The 18,250-nt window shown below is 37.9% G+C and overlaps 1 protein-coding gene and 1 long non-coding RNA gene across 2 annotated transcripts; one reads left to right on the plus strand and one right to left on the minus strand.

Moving 5' to 3' along the window:
- Positions 1 to 6,136: 6,136 nt before the first annotated feature.
- On the minus strand, positions 6,137 to 7,720 carry LOC307123440 (uncharacterized protein; the record flags this gene model as incomplete). The annotated part of the gene is made up of 3 exons (XM_079811974.1): positions 6,137 to 7,024; positions 7,103 to 7,202; positions 7,620 to 7,720. 3 exons carry the CDS (start codon positions 7,718 to 7,720, stop codon positions 6,137 to 6,139), a joined length of 1,089 nt encoding a protein of 362 aa, XP_079668100.1.
- A 770-nt stretch (positions 7,721 to 8,490) lies between these two features.
- LOC307123630 lies at positions 8,491 to 12,083 on the plus strand. The gene is made up of 3 exons (XR_013816180.1): positions 8,491 to 9,836; positions 10,505 to 10,626; positions 11,853 to 12,083. It is a non-coding gene; the product is annotated as an uncharacterized lncRNA (long non-coding RNA).
- Positions 12,084 to 18,250: the final 6,167 nt, after the last annotated feature.

Raw genomic sequence — 18,250 nt, forward strand, 5'->3', positions numbered from 1 at the left:
TTATTGTGCATAAAACATTATGCAAGTAGCCTCCTATGGCTGACATGGCTAATATTTTAAGAAAACTTGCCAATTAAGTGGATAGTGGTTCTTAGCTGCTATGTAGGGTGTGGTGATTTTTGTCAGATCAGAGATCATGTTACCTTTTTATAAATCAGGATTTTTGCAGGTCAGGTCAGTGAAGTAACTACTGGTTAATGGCTCGTGTTAGTCACTATTTATATTGGCACGCTATGTATATTTTCATTATTAGGCTATTTGTTTACATATTCATAGCCACTGTGGTTCAGGCAACGCGTAGGGCCTACATTGATTATCTTCACTGAATTTCTATATTTATAACAAAACGAGATATAAATTAAAAAATATTTATTTTATGTATGTATATTATACATAGGCTATTATATAATATGTATAGCCTATTAAACATATTAATATGTGTGTCAGACAACAAGTGTGCATATATATATGATTATCATTGTAATACAATTAAATATGACATAAAACACAACCCATTCTCACATTTTTGGTAAATGTCAGTTCATGTGTGACCAATAAAAGAAAAGTGTTTGGCAAAACACTTGGGAAATAGAGAGACAAAAGCTTTTTCCAAATGGTTTTTTTTAAGCGATTTAAAATGTGCATTTAAACGATATATTAATGCTCTTTTTATTGTTTTATTAATATATGTTTTAAAACATTAATTAAATAAACAGTTTTAAATGTGTCTATTTATTTATAGCCTACATTTAAAATGTTTTTGTAAATGTATTGTTTTATTAAACTACATTTAAAAACACAAATTAAATAAACAACTTTAAATATGACTATTGATTTGTCCATTTAAAAGTGATTTATTTATATAAGTTTTTATTTTTTAAAAATGATTAAATCGATATATTAATTCTTAATTTTATTTTAAGTGCATGGTACGCTGGTCCTCCATACATTTGTCCTGTATGTAACATTTTAGAATCCATAAAAAGTAGGCTACAGTAAAATGTTCGGTCAAATAACAACAATCTTTAACAAATGCCTTAACATGCAGTCAAGCCAGTCGTGTGTCGTGGCCGAGAACGCATGCATTCAGATAATTCAAACAAAGTTATTAATTCTGGTTTCAGCCTTCAATAACATCAAATCTATCAAAAACATCAAACACTATACTAAAAAAAAAAATTCTTAGAGACAGATGCAGCTGTAACCTTAACTTATTTGTGTAACCTATATTTAACTTCTTTAAATAGTCTAGCTTAACTGATGCCGTCTTAACGATTTTAGAATTCGTTTAGAGCTTTATGGTTTAAAGTAAACCAACTTTATTTATTATTTGGATTGGTCTGAGATAAAATTATAGTACATAGGCCTATTAATACATATAGGCTATTTATACAATTATTTTAACAAAGGGCATTGTTTTTGATTTTCACTTGTAGAGTAGCAAGATCCTGCATGAAATCGTGATTTTATGGCATTCATTTTATTTATTCAGATATTCAGTATTGGAAACTCCAACGGCCTTCCTTCGTTTGACAGACGTTTTTTTATTGACAAGCTGCAGATAATTTCAAGGCGCCATATTTCCTCATCATTTTTTCAAAATTGTGGGCCCTATATCCTACAATTATTTTTATTAGTAGCTAAGTGTCATGTTTTTTTTAATTTTATTTTTTACTTTGTTATAAACACTGTTCAGATCAATAGCCTACTTGATCAAGCAATATTCAGAAATTAAGCAGCTATTTTTCTGATTAACTTTTATTAGATTGTAAAAAAACAAACTTACAAAAATAAGAATGAATGTTTGAGAGGTAACATGTCTTTTCATAAACTTTAATGAATGTATATTTCTAATTGCACCATTACAGTGTTTGAAAAGGGTATACATTTTATTATAATATTGTAGGCCTACAAGAGTGAGGAAAGGAAAGTGAGCCGCTGTGTGAGGAAAGTGAGTCGCCCGCTGCGTGAGGAGAGTCAGTCGCTTGGTGAGGAAAGTGAGTCGCCCGCTGCGTGAGGAGAGTCAGTCGCTTGGTGAGGAAAGTGAGTCGCCCGCTGCGTGAGGAGAGTCAGTCGCTTGGTGAGGAAAGTGAGTCGCCCGCCGCGTGAGGAGAGTCAGTCGCTTGGTGAGGAAAGTGAGTCGCCCGCTGCGTGAGGAGAGTCAGTCGCTTGGTGAGGAAAGTGAGTCGCCCGCTGCGTGAGGAGAGTCAGTCGCTTGGTGAGGAAAGTGAGTCGCCCGCTGCGTGAGGAGAGTCAGTCGCTGTGTGAGGAAAGTGAGTCGTCTGCCATGTGAGATAAGTGCTTATACAGATCCACCGCTGGCTTATCAGTGGGTAAGTCAGTAGCAAATCACTATAGCATAGTGATTTCCCAAGACAAATCAGTAGTCTTAATTTTGGACCTTCCCGCCCGCCATAACAAAGTGCCGCGAGAGTGATTCGAGAGCAGCCGGCTAACACAGCCGGTGCAGTTTCTCCAAAGCAGCTGCTCGAGGCTGCAGGGGCTCTGATGACGACACAGCTGTTCCACGATTGGGCAGACTCACTGACGACACCGATGACGTGTGTTTCAAGTTTATTCGGACACCTTCAGTTCCACTAATTGTAATATACGAACATCCAAAACCGAATTTCACTCTTCACGTCGTCTTCATCTTATAAATCATGTTTATTACAGATGTTTTTTATTTGTTTGTTTTTTACTGTAGGCTACTTTATTTGATTCATATCGTTTAGTTTTGTTGTGTGTAGGTTTATTCTGACTTTCTTTTTTATACGGACCTTTTACAGTTTTCAGCTGCATAACCTATTCAAATGACATTTTTTTTAAAGAATAAGTCAATCTTAAAAACATATAATGTGGTCATAATTGTATATGCTCCAATACAAATAATGCATAATACATTATGGTCCTCCATTTGTTCATATGGTTTCTTCTCTTTATATTATCTAGTTTCTTTTGCTGTGTTCATAATAATTCATTTGCATGTAGTTAACAAACTGCTAAGAACTTAGGGTGCATTTTTAACTTAACAACAGGACAAAATTGTGCACTTATGGTTGGTGTAAATCAAAATAAAAAAATCCATAAAAATTGCAGTTCTCTGTATATGAAAATGTATGGTGTTTTGTCTTAAACACTTTAAAAAGAGCTTAGCTGACTGGAAGGAAAAAGCAATTCATCACATCCAATATGTTCTCAGTTTATTATAGCTTGTTTCTCTCTTGACACCCTTTCAAAACACACCACTTATACATACCTATTAATAGTTTCTTAAAACATAAAGCTACTTAATCACTAAATCATAAAAACACCACTGCAATCACTGCTAATTGAAAGTTGAACAAATACTGAAAGTTGACTTAAAAGGGTAATTGCATTTGTTGGTAACTATTAGTAATAATGAATGGAACAGGTGTTGGCTATGGTCCATCCCATGGTTCCTTTGGATATATAAAGAACCTGCATTACCCTGTGTAACACACAACAAAATGGACAATGTAATAATTAATGTGGCAGACAGCAAAGGTAATGTTGTTACACTAACAGTTTCCAAGGACATCGCTGAAAGAATGAAGAATGGTAAGTAAACCTCAGAACTGTGGCGTAATTACAAGTCACATGATTTTGTGCAAATGTTTTATTGATTTATTTCTCCAGATCAAAAGTTCCTTTCCTCTGTCATGGAGAAGGTATCAGCTGTTGAAACAAAACAAGGTACACAGACTCAATGAATAAGCACGTACAATATTTCTTAAGTGATCATGACCACATCTACAGCCTTCTCTCCAAACAGCTCTAATCAGTGGCCCAGCTTGCCCTGCAATGCTCCCCCAACCTCCTACTCTGTGTCCCACTACCTCCAGTAGGTCCCCTGAACCCCTAAACCTCAGTTTTGTGAATCCACAGCCACCATCAACCAGCCAGTGCCCCATCACTACCACTAGGCCCCCTGTACCACCACCGTCAACCAGCCAGTGCCCCATCACTACCACTAGGCCCCCTGTACCACCACCATCAACCAGCCAGTGCCCCATCACTACCACTAGGCCCCCTGTACCACCACCATCAACCAGCCAGTGCCCCATCACTACCACTAGGCCCCCTGTACCACCACCATCAACCAGCCAGTGCCCCATCACTACCACTAGGCCCCCTGTTCCACTTACCCCCACTGTCAAGGACCTACCGTCTGCCACGCTGCAACCTGGTGCAATGTGTGGAAACCCTTCAGAAGCTATTCAAACTTCACCCCCCTCCATTCAGTCAGAGAGGCATGAATCACAAGGTATTGCATCAAACACTGCAAGAAAGATAAATGTCAATGCTATGGTTTAAGTTAAAAAAAATTTGTGTGTGGTTATAATTTATCTCCCCACCCCCTCCATTTTACAGAAATAACACATAAAATGACCTTATTCCTACTGGACCTAACAAAAACTCATCAGCAGCTCTACTTTAGGAACAAAATGGCTTTCTATAAGAAGGTACAAACGGCGTTCTCACAAAAGGGGTACAACTTATCAAGTGAGAGAATTAGAAAAAAACTAGCAAACATGTTAACAACTTATAAGCGCATAAAGGACCGACGGCGTGCAACTGGTGAGGGGAAGCACACCTGGGAGTACTATACAGTAAGTTAAATGCATTATTACTTATTTACAAGTATCTAAAATAACATTGTCATGTCTTACAAGACTGAAATATTTGTCTTTTTTTTTCATTGTATATTTGACATGCCATTTTTCCTCCCCACAGCTAATGGATGAGTTATTTGGGTCATCTGGGATTGGTACTGCACCACCTGGCACGATATTCTCGACTCCTCTTGGTTTGGAAGAGGCATCCCAAAACAGGCTCCCAACTCCTCCTCAAGACCAGCCAACAGGTGCTGTCATGGACGAACAACCTGGAACCTCTGCCATGCAAAATGCAAACCTCACCAGCAGGCAGAGGCGTCCACAACCATCTCACTTTCTGGAGTCTTATGAAGCACATGCAGAAAGAAGGACTGCTGTGCTTGAGTCCCTGGTGAGGCCAGACCTGGAGAGATGGAGGCGACTAAAGGAGCGGCGTAGACGATCTTTTGAAAAAAAGATGTTGAGCAGCTTGGGAACAATTGTGGAGGAGCTGAAAAAAATGGGAAAAAGACAAGATGAAATTATACAGCTTCTACAAAACCAACACGAAACTCAATAAAATGATCATTTAAAGCTGTAAACGCCTTCTCTTTTGATTGACACCTTTCCCTGAACTTCAAATGTTTTACTTGACAGATTTTTTTTTTTTTACGCTCCGCCAAGTTACACCATTTCTAATTATAAACTAATTCAATCAAGTATTTATTTCACATTTAAGTATTAAGAGTTCATTTAATATACATTTCAACACAAATCCTGCCATTTATCTGTTACACACTTTGCGCATGTTAAACGGCATTTATAACTGCCAAGTTACGAAGTGAAAAGTACTTTTACAAGATAATTGCACTGAAACGACTGCATGTTGGTAACATTCAATCTATTGTATTTCAAAGCTAAAGTTATGAATGAAAATGGGAACTCCGTTTAAAGTGCAGGGAGATACAGGCATCCAAAAAGACTTGGATGAAATTATACACAATCTGATACAAGTGTTAGTCTACCGCAGAGGTGTAAAAAATGTCCAGTTTAAGAAATCTGATTATGCCACATGAGTTATGTACTGAAACTATGTTCAGTATTGACCTGTCTGCATGTTTAGAACACCATTTCCTTTCATTTAACACCATACACCCAACTCCTTCTCTTACTAACCCATTTATCTATATATTAAAAAAAAATCTATATCACATAACGTCAATCAATCTCCATATGAAATGTTTTGTTTGTTTTTTACCACCACCAACTTAGACTTGAATCCAATTTGCTGTGTGTTCAGCCAGTGAAAGAGAAGTCACCAAATCTCAAAGAACATTCTTATTTAATTAACAAAAACATATTTGGTCAAAAACAATATATATAATTCACAGGAAGAGTGTAATTTGCCAAATAAAAAAAATTAAATAAAAAATTACTGACGTAAGAACAAAAGTTTTAGTCCAGATAAACACTCATTTCTTTTCAGTTTTTGTATGTTAAATGTATATACATACAAGTTAGATCTGGCCACAAATCTGGTCTCTATAATGAGATGCATTAGTGTTGTGGGGTTGCTGCTGGGGGTGTGGTTCATCATCAACACCATCATCTACCACAACAACTTGGTCACTGGGCTCTAAACAAAGATTATGCAAAATGCAGCATGCTGAGACTGCTGAACTGATATTTGAAATGCTTCTCATATGCATGCATTGGAGCCTTCTAAACTTCGATTTTAGAATGCCAAATGCATGCTCAATGACCACACGGGCAGCATTGAGCTTTCTGTTAAAGTATCTTTGCCTAGCAGACAAGTGGCCATTGTCTCTATAAGGCTTCATAAGTTGAGGCAACAGGGGGTAGGCAGAATCCCCAATTATGTACATTCCCTGTGGAACAAGGGAATGAGGATCTTCATCGAGAACACGACCAACCTCTGTGAAGCGAAATGCCCTGGCATCATGCCAACTCCCAGGGTGACCCACACTGATGTGACAGAAGCGCCGCTGACTGTCACAAAACCCAGTTAAATTTACAGAATAAAACTGTTTCCTATTCATGTATGCTATGGGATTATCACAATGGGGTCTCAGTATAGCAATGTGACACCCATCCACTGCACATACAGTGTTGGGGAAACCTTCTGCGTCAAACCCTAACTTTGACATCTCCAGCCTTTGGCCTCTTGGCCAGGAAATGTAGTGGGCCATGTATGTATTAACATAAGAACAAAACTCATGGAGATGCTTGGCAAGAGTGGATTTTGAGATATTGAATCTATCTGCCACCCCACGATATGACTCTTGATTGGCCAATGTCCAAAGGCAGGCAAGAACACTGTTTGTGAGTGGCAGTTTGGTCTGTTGTAAATTCATATAAACAGGACCAAGGGTGGTAATGACATCCTGTACAAGTAGAAAATAGGTTATCAAGGCAACATGCTAACACTTGTAATAGTTAAATTAATTTTATATTGTACCCACCTCCACTTGTTCTTTGGAAAGCCTGAAATGCCCTCTAAATTCTGCGGGACTGTAGAGAGGGACAACATCCTCCACAAAATTCACAATTTTTGGAACCATTCTGTATATAACAGAAAGAAAACTGTGCTCACTATATACATGTAACGGAAGACACAGGTAGTTAAAATGTAATGTTCAATGTTTTATGTTGAACTGGGCTTTTAATCAAATAAGTAGGGTATACAGGAGTGTTGAAATAGGAATAAAAGTCCATTATTTCTTTGTGTAAACAGAATGAATAATTATCTATATTTAAACCAATAGGCTAGCAATAGTAGTTATGTATTGATCACAGAGCCACCTATTACATACATTGATTGTAAAGAGTTAAGACTAGAAAAAATTCAATCACTTAATTTGGTTTGCAATAGGCCTACAGTATTCTTATTCTAGGCAGTAATTTTAAAATTAAATTCTTATACGTATAGTTTATAAAAAATAATAATAGGTCTACTTATTACATTGAACCTGTACTCACCTTTGTTGCTCATTGGGCTCAATTTCATGCAAAAAGAATGGAATTTCTATCGCTTCCAGCTCGTCTGCGATAAAGCAAGCAAACGCCACGTGATCTGCCATGACTGACGTAAATGCAGCATCACTACGGGAAGCAGAAAGTGTCCGACTGCACGCGGCTACTCTCGCCGATCAGTGGCATCCAGCCGCAGCCGATGTCGAACACACCTAATGAGAACTCATCAGCTGCATGTTCACACAAAACATGATGTAGCACGTAGCCAGTGAAAAACACCAACCACGTGCTACACAACATAAGACAAAACATTGCATGAAAGCACACGGCCGATGTAAACATGAACCGTGTGCTACACAGAACACAGACAGAAGAGCACACGCTCACATGACAAGACAGAGCGCACGAGAACAAGCGAATGCTCATTCTGTGCGCTCGAGACAAAACAAACACGCGGAGCATGAATGTCCGAATCCCAACACAAAACTGAAACCCAAACTTAACCGAAGTGCTGGGATCCGAACACCACGCCCCGCACAAAACACAAGGACAGAAGAGCACGCAGCTTGAGCATGCTCAAAGCTGCGCGCTCACACAAGACAAGACAAACAATACAGGAGTGTCAGGGCTCTGTCACAAACCAAGAGTGAACTAGACCGAAGTGACAGAACCCTGACAATAGTACTGGGCCAACGCCAAAACCCAACACAGCGGTAAATCTACAATATAGCCTAATGTCAGTTCACACTAGGGATGAAACGGTATGGAAATTTAACATCACGATTATAGTGACCCAAATTATCACGGTTATCAATAGTATCACGGTTTTGTTCAAATGAGATGAAAGTGTACAAAAAGAACAGATGCACACACTTAAAACCTTTCAACAAGTTTTATATTTGAAAATCAACAGACAACAAATAAATCAAGCAGCTCTATGCACTTTTTTAAGATAGATTCCATTCTGTGGGATTTCCTTCCTTATAATGGCCGTCGTCAATAGCAACGCATAACGCATAAATAATAACAATTTGTCGTAAATATAATCTCTAATATTATCTCTGTAAATATATTCTCAAGCAATATTCTCATCAGTGTTCAGCAATGATGCATTTTAATCTAGCATATTTTGTGTAAGAGCCCAAACAGTATTCTAGTGAAATAATGCATATCCATATTTCCATATGATTTGACAGTTTATTTTATTAAATATCATTCTCTTCAAATGCTATTGAAGTTAGAAACGCGTATAACGTTACCAATGTTGTATGTAACTTTAGAGATTGTCCCTAAATTCGCCAGCGTTATGCCAGTCATATCAGATGCGCTGTGGTTCTGCTGTGTTTGTTTGAAACCATTTTCACTGCCGAAATAGAACAAAAACAGTCAACCGCTGTATGATGAGTGAATCTCCTGCATACATTGCACGTTTATCTCCGCTTTGAGTGCAGATTTCAGCGAGTGAGAACGGCGCGCGCTCTGAACAAAACTCTGGCTAATCTGAACACCTCTGATTATGAGACATTGCATTCATAAACTCAATACACTGTAAAAAAAAAAAATTGGGGGGAAAATTGTGCAAATTGATCATTACATATTGGCCCAATAAATGACTTCCAAATAATTATCGCCATGCAAAAAGATGCATTGTACTAATCATAGCTTAAGGTCTTCACTCAAAATTAAAATTGTTTATTCACCGAACATATTTAATTGTGCTTAGTCAATCTATGAAGTCGAAGTGAAAAATCCATGTTGGCTGAACAAGTCCTACGTCCGAAAAACGGTATACGCATGCGCAAAATGCACTTGAAGAAAACCGTTAGTAGTTATTATTCTACACCGAATGTCAAAAATAATGATTGATGGTGACCCCTTGACCTTTGTCTTTGAAGTTTTTGACCTCTGACCCTGGGCCCCACCCCTAGGCGTCAACCTTTGACCTTGAGTTATGGGTTATGAATGGGTTATTGTTATGAGATGTGTTGTCCATTGTCTTTTGACCATCTGGAATTGATCAGCCCTCCGCAGGGGAAATACCGACGTTGCCCTTTGTATGTCCAAATTGGATATGATTAATTTAGTGCTGAGGTCATGTTAAATTGGAGGTTGAGGGGTAGCGGATGTGCAGACAATGTGACGGCTTCCGCATTCCAACAGAGTTGTATATAAACAGAGGGTCCACACCAGTGCCACAAGTAAGTGATCGGGGGATGAACCTAAGTAAGTAAAAGAGACAAAAATATGTTTTAACATAGCATATCATAAGGGTGAAACTCAATATGATCTCTCTCTCTCTCTCTCTCTCTCTCTCTCTCTCTCTCTCTCTCTCTCTCTCTCACGCAGATGCATATGTGTTTCAAACGATTGAGTGAATTATATTTTAAATTAAATTACTATATATATATATATATATATATATATATATATATATATATATATATATATATATATATATATATATATATATATATATATATATATATATATATATATATATATATAAATACAGGTGCTGGTCATATAATATAATTTATTTCACTAATTCCATTCAAAAAGTGAAACTTGTATATTATATTCATTCATTACACACAGACTGATTATTTTAAATGTTTATTTCTTTAATTTTGATGATTATAACAGACAACTAAGGAAAATCCCAAATTCAGTATCTCAGAAAATTTGAATATTACTTAAGACCAATACAAAGAAAGGATTTTTAAGAAATCTTGGCCAACTGAAAAGTATGAACCTGAAAAGTATGAGCATGGACAGCACTCAATACTTAGTTGGGGCTCCTTTTGCCTGAATTACTGCAGCAATGCGGCGTGACATGGAGTCGATCAGTCTGTGGCACTGCTCAGGTGTTTTGAATATTTTGTTTTCTTAAGATCTGTCCAATCCAGAAAACTACACAATTTTATGTGTATAAACATTTATAATTTTACCTTTAATGTCGATATATTTTTTCACTTACCCCCAGGGAGTTTTCCTCCATGGTTTGTCAAATTCTGTGAAAAGAATGAGATTTAATTGATGAAGTCTGTTCTTGCGTATAGCCTTACTTATTGAGAAATACTATTAAATAGGGGAGAGCATGGCACAAAAATGCAGGGCAAGTTGTAGCACACATGCTTTAAAAGTTTCCACACACACTAACATAACAACTGCATTCACAAGTTGTCATATCAACACTATATAGAGAACTATATAAATATTTGGACATATTGCTGAACATTTATTTACCCATAGCAAAAAAACATTTCTGACTGAAGTTAATTTCTTTTATCTCACTTTTTAGTGTTTATTTCAAAGTAGACAAATCTGTTATTATTCTAATCTCTAATCTTTTTTTTTTTTTTTTTTAAAGCTTAGCTAACTTACAGAAAACACTAGCCAGGTTTAAATGCCAGTTGTGCAAGTGGGGCGTGTTGTAACTATGCTATTCTGATATAACAGTACAGTTCACATATAAAACTTTTATGATTCTTATTACGAAATAATGACAAACAGGTGAATAAAGACTGGGAGTCAACGTTCAGTGTTCAGAAAATATTATATCAAGAAATTGTAAGTAGGCTATAGTCTATTTGCCTCCTGTTCTGTGAGATGTGTGTGTGGAAGGAGGGGACGGGGTGTGTTCAGCTCTGTGTTTTTTTAAATGTCTGAACGTGTTTCTTCATCTGTTTGCCCACATTATTTTAATCTTTAATATTGTATTTTATTAACAAAATATTTTAGTTGGTCCTGTATATATTTTATTAGATCAGATAACATTTCAAGCATCTGGGGCATGTTATCACATTGATTTCACTCCCATTCCTTTTGGGTAAATAAAGATAAAAATATAAAACTAGACCACAGAATTGTGCTAGACGTGTGAATGTGGGAACATTGTAGAGAGATGCAGAAACTTAACCACTAGTTAATGTCACATTTGGTTAATGCGGTCAGCACAATACGCACAATTATTCTCTCCACCTTTTTCCTACGCCCATATTCTATATTTGTCATTTTACAGCTCATTCAGTGAAAGACTGACTTTGATTAAGTCAAACTGATAGATAAGGATGATGTGTTTTAGTATTTTTGAGTGGAAGAGTCCCAAACCAAGTACCACCCATAAACGCAGGCTCGTTAGGAAAAAGGCGAATAAAGATTACAAGTCTGGAAGACAATTATAAAAGGGATTGAAGTATTCTCAGTACTTCCATAATCTGTAAAATGTGTATTATATAGGAAGTAGAGGTGCCATGTTATCCTGCTCAGCCTGAATGGGAGTGTTTTAAGATTTAAGCTAATGATAACATAGCCTATATTTAATTAATTAAGCAACAAAATCTGCTGTTGATTGTGATCCTCCCATTTGTATTTTCCTGTTTCCCCTGTATGATAAAGCACCAAAATTATGTAAATTCAACTAGAGAACTGCTCTGAATGTGTTCTTCTGCATCTATGTATAGCCTAATCATTAGAGGGCGTATTTATACCTTCAGGTCTATAAACTTTCATTTTCACTTTTAAACACAACACAACACAACACAACAAACTATGTGTTGCCTAAGTACATGCATAAACGTATGTCCAATTTACAGGGCACCCAAGAAGGATTGCTAAATTCAAAATGTTTGTGATGTTCGTAGCCTACGTTTTGTAATAAAATAGAGAAGCAAGCACAGACTCTTCCTTTACTTTACCACTCCCTCTCTTCCACTGCCATCTAGTGGCTCCACTGCCATCTAGTGGCTACAATACATCAGTGCAGACAACAATGTTTTGTTTATTTGTTTGAAAATAATGTTTGAGAAGTGTGTGTGTGTGTGTGTGTGTGTGTGTGTGTGTGTGTGTGTGTGTGTGTGTGTGTGTGTGTGTGTGTGTGTGTGTGTGTGTGTGTGTGTGTGTGTGTGTGTGTGTGTGTGTGTGTGTGTGTGTGTGTGTGTGTGTGTGTGTGTGTGTGTGTGTGTGTGTGTGTGTGTGTGTGTGTGTGTGTGTGTGTGTGTGTGTGTGTGTGTGTGTGTGTGTGTGTGTGTGTGTTCAGTGTCAAAAATGGGGTATTTTGAAAATAATTTTACCCTGAGAGATGAATGAAAAGAACTTGAGTATCTGGGCCTTAACATTATATTGTAAGATTAATATACAACAAAATATTATTGTTATAATATCACATATTTTTGTCATAACATTAAATTTGGAACTTTGCTTTATCTCTGCATGCACTCTCTGTGCAGGATGCACAAATGCACAACAAATCAAATGCTAATATAATGTTAGTGATAATGTTATTGATCTAAGTTAAATATACTTTGTAATAGTAGGGAAAATGTTGCCATATTGTAGGGTGTGGGAACCAGTGATGCGCGGGTCAATGTATAAACAACCCGCACCCGACCGACGTTTTCAACTAACCCGCCCGCAACTCGGACCGCAAAAAAAAAGAAGAAAATATTGTACCCGACCCGCTTCCTGACCCGCATTTTTTAAAAGTAGTAAATGCTCATCGTAGCTCATTGGGCCATTGAGAAAATGTTAAAGGCCCTGGCGTGGTGCGCTCAGAGGTGCAGCAGCGAGAGCAGGAAGTTCTTGAGGCGGCCCATCATTTTCCATTTCAGCTCCAGATGCATATTATTGATGAACGCGATGTTTATGTTTCGACCCGGCTTGAAGAATTCATCAGCCCACATTTGGAAAACATTTGGAAAAGTGTGAAAGCACTTAGGAGCGCAAACTGTTATTTTTCTGAATGCTGTATGATATAGCCTAGTGTTATGTAATACAGGCTTGATTTATTCATTTATTTCGTTTAATTTTCTTAACAATTAAGATGCTGCATGTGTTTATCCAGTCTAATCGAAGTGTGCGTCTCTCCCCCGACTTTCCCAACAAAAATCCCGCCCCCTCTCAGAAAATACATAAAACTGACTTTAAATGCGTTTAAAAGTAGCCTATTAAAATGGTACAATGGCATTGCTCAGTTCAACGTTTTGGGAAATCGGGCATTTTGTCCCGCGTCAGCATTTATTCAAAAGTTAATAACGCTCAACATTCAAAAGGTAAATAAGGATTTATTGACGATCCGACCGACCGTGACCCGAATATCATTAAAAATATTTTTGGATGACTCGTAACCGCGGGTGGCCGCGGGCACCCGCTCATTTTGGATCAACCCGCGCATCACTGGTGGGAACCAGTTTGGGTAAACATTTTCAGATCTTATCAACATCTATGAGGCTCCTGTAGGTTTGTAGGTGATTCGATGATAACATTGGCTACTTCACAAGTCATGTTTTTTGATGTCATTCCAAAACACTCGCTAAGGGGGAAAGTGAGAGTGAGTATTGGCGGCTCAGATATTGGTGCCCACAACGCTCCCCAGGAAAATAACCTCATTACAGTTCAGATCACCACATTCAGTTCTTTCAATGATGATCTAAAAGCGAACTTTCCAAATTGTACAGCTGTAGAGGTGACCATATTAAAGAAAAGTATATTTTAACTTTAACAGTAATTCCAATCCCTATAGGATAGTAGTCCAAAAATGTACAACACAGTGGCTGTAATGTGCCTGACAGTAGGTTAAAGGGAGAATGTAAGTCCATTTCTTTTAAAACCATCCAGAAAGTTATACATTGATAAAACATCTAGGTTATTATACAGTAAAGAAATGTTAGCATTATTATGCATGCAAAAAAACCTGACCAAAGAATTTTAATTTGTTAAACAGAAATAGCACACTGCAGCCACTTTTTTGTGGTATATGGATCCACAGAGTCTAAGGTTTCAGGCAAGAGTAAAACATCTAAAAGTGAAACTAATTCCTATGGAAGCCCTATAAGAGGCCATGGCTTATTATTATTTTTTTCTTTCTTGTTTAATCTTCTGTAAGTTACACAACTGCGCCAACAGGTGGCAGAATAGAACCAAATACACTGGACAATATTATAAAAGCAACACTTTTGTTTTTTCCCCCATTTTTCATGAGCTGAACTCAGGGGCGTAAATTTCATCTAACAGTTGGGGGGGACGATAAACATGAAATTTCTCAAGAGCAATTTTTGAAGGGGACACAAATAATACAGCCAAAATCGTACTTGTAAGGATATGTGTACCACAAAAAAAAATATAATAATATAAAAAAAAAAATAAAAAAAAAACATTTTGTGCTTATTTGGCGTTTTGGTGCACTGAAAAATGATCTAATGTCCGTTTTTCTTTTCTCTGTCATTTTATCTGACCAACAACACAAAGCGATAGTTGTTTAAATATGAGTAAGGTTCCCCACGCAGTCATATTATAATTATTAAATTATCTCGTATCCTACACATAGTATTTTATACTATGATATTCAGATCTTTAGATATTCAACTCCAGCAAGCCCAACACAGATCTGGCGGAGCGGCCGTCCACATATACTTTAGAATTAGAGCCAATTCGAGGGCGGGTTCGGGTTGCTTGAATTATGGGTTCATTAGCCTATTATTCTTAATGAAAAACACAGCAAGAAAACAGTACAATGACACACTCCCTTAAATAGGCACTTTTACATGTCGCTTTGAAACCAAATGTTCCGCGATCATCTTGTCTGTCAGCTGTTTGCTCTGGTGATTAATGAAATCTGACTCTCGTTCGGCTCGTGCTGTATTGAGCAGACACATTCAGTGTTTAATTGTTGTGTCTGTTCTCTAACTAAACAAAATTATTTTATTACTATAAAAATGAAAACGACGGTGGCCCGGGGCGGTGCCGCGGTGGGCAAGTGACGCTATGTTTTGCCTAATCTGTATTAAAGAGAAAAGAGTCCGAAAGAGTTCATCTGATGTTTAAAGTGAATAAAATAGTATTGACAGCTTACTGAAGTTTCATAACTGCTGTCTGAACTTGGGCTTGTCTCCCCAAACTTGTGTTGTAGTTTTTTTTACGTTCTATGGGTAACGTTAAGTTAGTTGAGGTGCGCGGTGGATCAAACCACTGTGGGGCAAGGGGGGAGGGGGGAACTCAACATTTTTCTAAACTTAAACGCATTTTTTTGTCCTGTTTGCTTTTGTATTGTTTTACTACTTACACATGTATTTTAAGTATATATCATTATATTATTTACAATACTCAGCATGGTTTTTAGGGGGGGGACAGCCCTCAGATTGGGGGGGTCCTGTCCCCCCCGTCCCCCCCGTGATTTACGCCCCTGGCTGAACTCAAAGATGTAAGACTTGTTCTATGTACACAAAAGGCCTATTTCTCTCAAATATTGTTCACAAATCTGTCTAAATCTGTTTTAGTGAGCGCTTCTCCTTTGGCGAGATAATCCATCCACCTCACAGGTGTGGCAAATCAAGATGCTGATTAGACAGCATGATTATTACACAGGTGTGCCTTAGGCTGGCCACAATAAAAGGCAACTCTAAAATGTGCAGTTTTATCACACAGCGCAATGCCACAGATGTTGCAAGTTTTGAGGGAGCATGCAAATGACATGCTGACTGCAGGATGTTTGCTGTTGCCTGTGAATTGAATGTTCATTTCTCTACCATAAGCCGTCTCCAAAGGTGTTTCAGGGAATTTGGCAGTACATCCAACCAGACTCATAACCGCAGACCATGTGTAACCCCACCAGCCCAGGATCTCCACATCCAGCATCTTCACCTCCAAGATCGTCTGAGACCAGTTTCAGTTTGCATAACCAAAGAATTTCTGCACAAACTGTCAGAAACCGTCTCAGGAAAGCTCATCTGCATGCTCGTCGTCCTCATCGGGGTCTTGACCTGACAGCAGTTTGTCATCGTAACCAACTTGAGTGGGCAAATGCTCACATTCAATGGCGTCTGGGACTTTGGAGAGGTGTTCTCTTCACTGATGAATCCCGGTTTTCACTGTACAGGGCAGATGGCAGACACTGTGTATGGCATTGTCTGGGTGAGCGGTTTTCTGATGTCAACGTTGTGGATCGAGTGGCCCATGGTGACGGTGGGGTTATAGTACGGGCAGGCGTATGTTATGGACGAACGAACACAGGAGCATTTTATTGATGGCATTTTGAATGCACAGAGATACCATGACGACATCCTGAGGCCCATTTTTGTGCCCTTCATCCATGACCATCCCCTCAAGTTGCAGCTTGATAATGCACGGCCCCATGTTGCAAGGTTCTGTACACAATTCCTGGAAGCTGAAAACATCCCAGTTCTTGCATGGCCAGTATACTCACTGGACATGTCACCCATTGAGCATGTTTGGGATGCTCTGGATCGGCGTATATGACAGCGTGTTCCAGTTCCTGCCAATATCCAGCAACTTCGCACATCCATTGAAAAGGAGTGGACCAACATTCCACAGGCCACAATCAACAACCTGATCAACTCTATGCGAAGGAGATGTGTTGCACTGCGTGAGGCAAATGGTGGTCACACCAGATACTGACTGGTTATCTCGGCAAAGGAGAAGTGCTCACTAACACAGATTTAGACATATTTGTGAACAATATCTGAGAGAAATAGGCCTTTTGTGTACATAGAAAAAGTCTTAGATCTTTGAGCTCAGCTCATGAAAAATGGGGGCAAAAACAAAAGTGTTGCGTTTATAATTTTGTTCAGTGTATAACTGACGGGGTGCGGCATATAACCTATCCACTTTACTGTGTTAGATAGTTCATATTGGTCCAAATTGAACGTGTTTGGGACAGAGAGAGTGAAAACCTTTCGTGATCGCTATCATTTGTGCAGTATTGTGTGCATTAAGTAATTAACTTAACTAATGTTAAATGATTGAATATGATTATTTCGCTTGAAAGTGTTGTATGTTATCGTTAAGTTCTAACTGCTAGATGCATGACTCATGCATGATGCATGATCACAGTTTCATTACCGCAATAGCGTTCGGTTTGATACCAAATGTATTGCTTATTAAAACTAAATTTGATGTCACTGTATTCTGTTTGCACCTTATTGTGCATCTTTAAGACGCCATTTTAATCATCAATCTAATATTGTTTACCTCACTGTGTCACAGTATAACTTATTGATAAGAAATATGATTTATAGCCTATATGTAAAGATGTCTAGCTGCCTATAATTTAATTCAGTGATAGTGTGTAACTTATTTTACTTTCTACATGTCTTTGTAGGAAACCACACACACAGCCTATAAACACTCTTCTCAAACAGCATCCCAAGATTGTATTTAGCCTATATCAACTGGATAAAACTTGTTTTTTGATAATCTGGAGCACCCCTTTTAATAGAAGAGCATGGCTAGGAGGAAGCCAGTGTAGGTAACGCACATGATAGCAGTCACATGCTCACAGCCTATCCTACATGACGAATAAAAATAACAATTATGTAATTTTATTTTATTTCAAACGAATGAGGAAAATAAAGGGGGTTGAATCCAAGCAGCTCTAAAAGATTTTTAGAATAGTTACAGAATAACCTGCCATCTTTCTGAAAGCACTCCGCCTGCGCTTGAGCTAATGCTCTGTTGATAATTTAAACATGTTAATTACACAAATAAAATGTTAATTAAGTGAAGTAAATATTTTGCTGAAATATCCACAACATATAAGATTGCATGGTTTATTCGTCCAGATGCACGTGAAAGTTGTTCGTTGCTATAGCAACAGTAGTGCAGTGTGTATATTTTAAATTTAA

This window comes from Gobio gobio (assembly GCF_949357685.1).
Source record: "Gobio gobio genome assembly, chromosome: 3".
Classification (NCBI taxonomy): Eukaryota; Metazoa; Chordata; class Actinopteri; order Cypriniformes; family Gobionidae; genus Gobio; species Gobio gobio.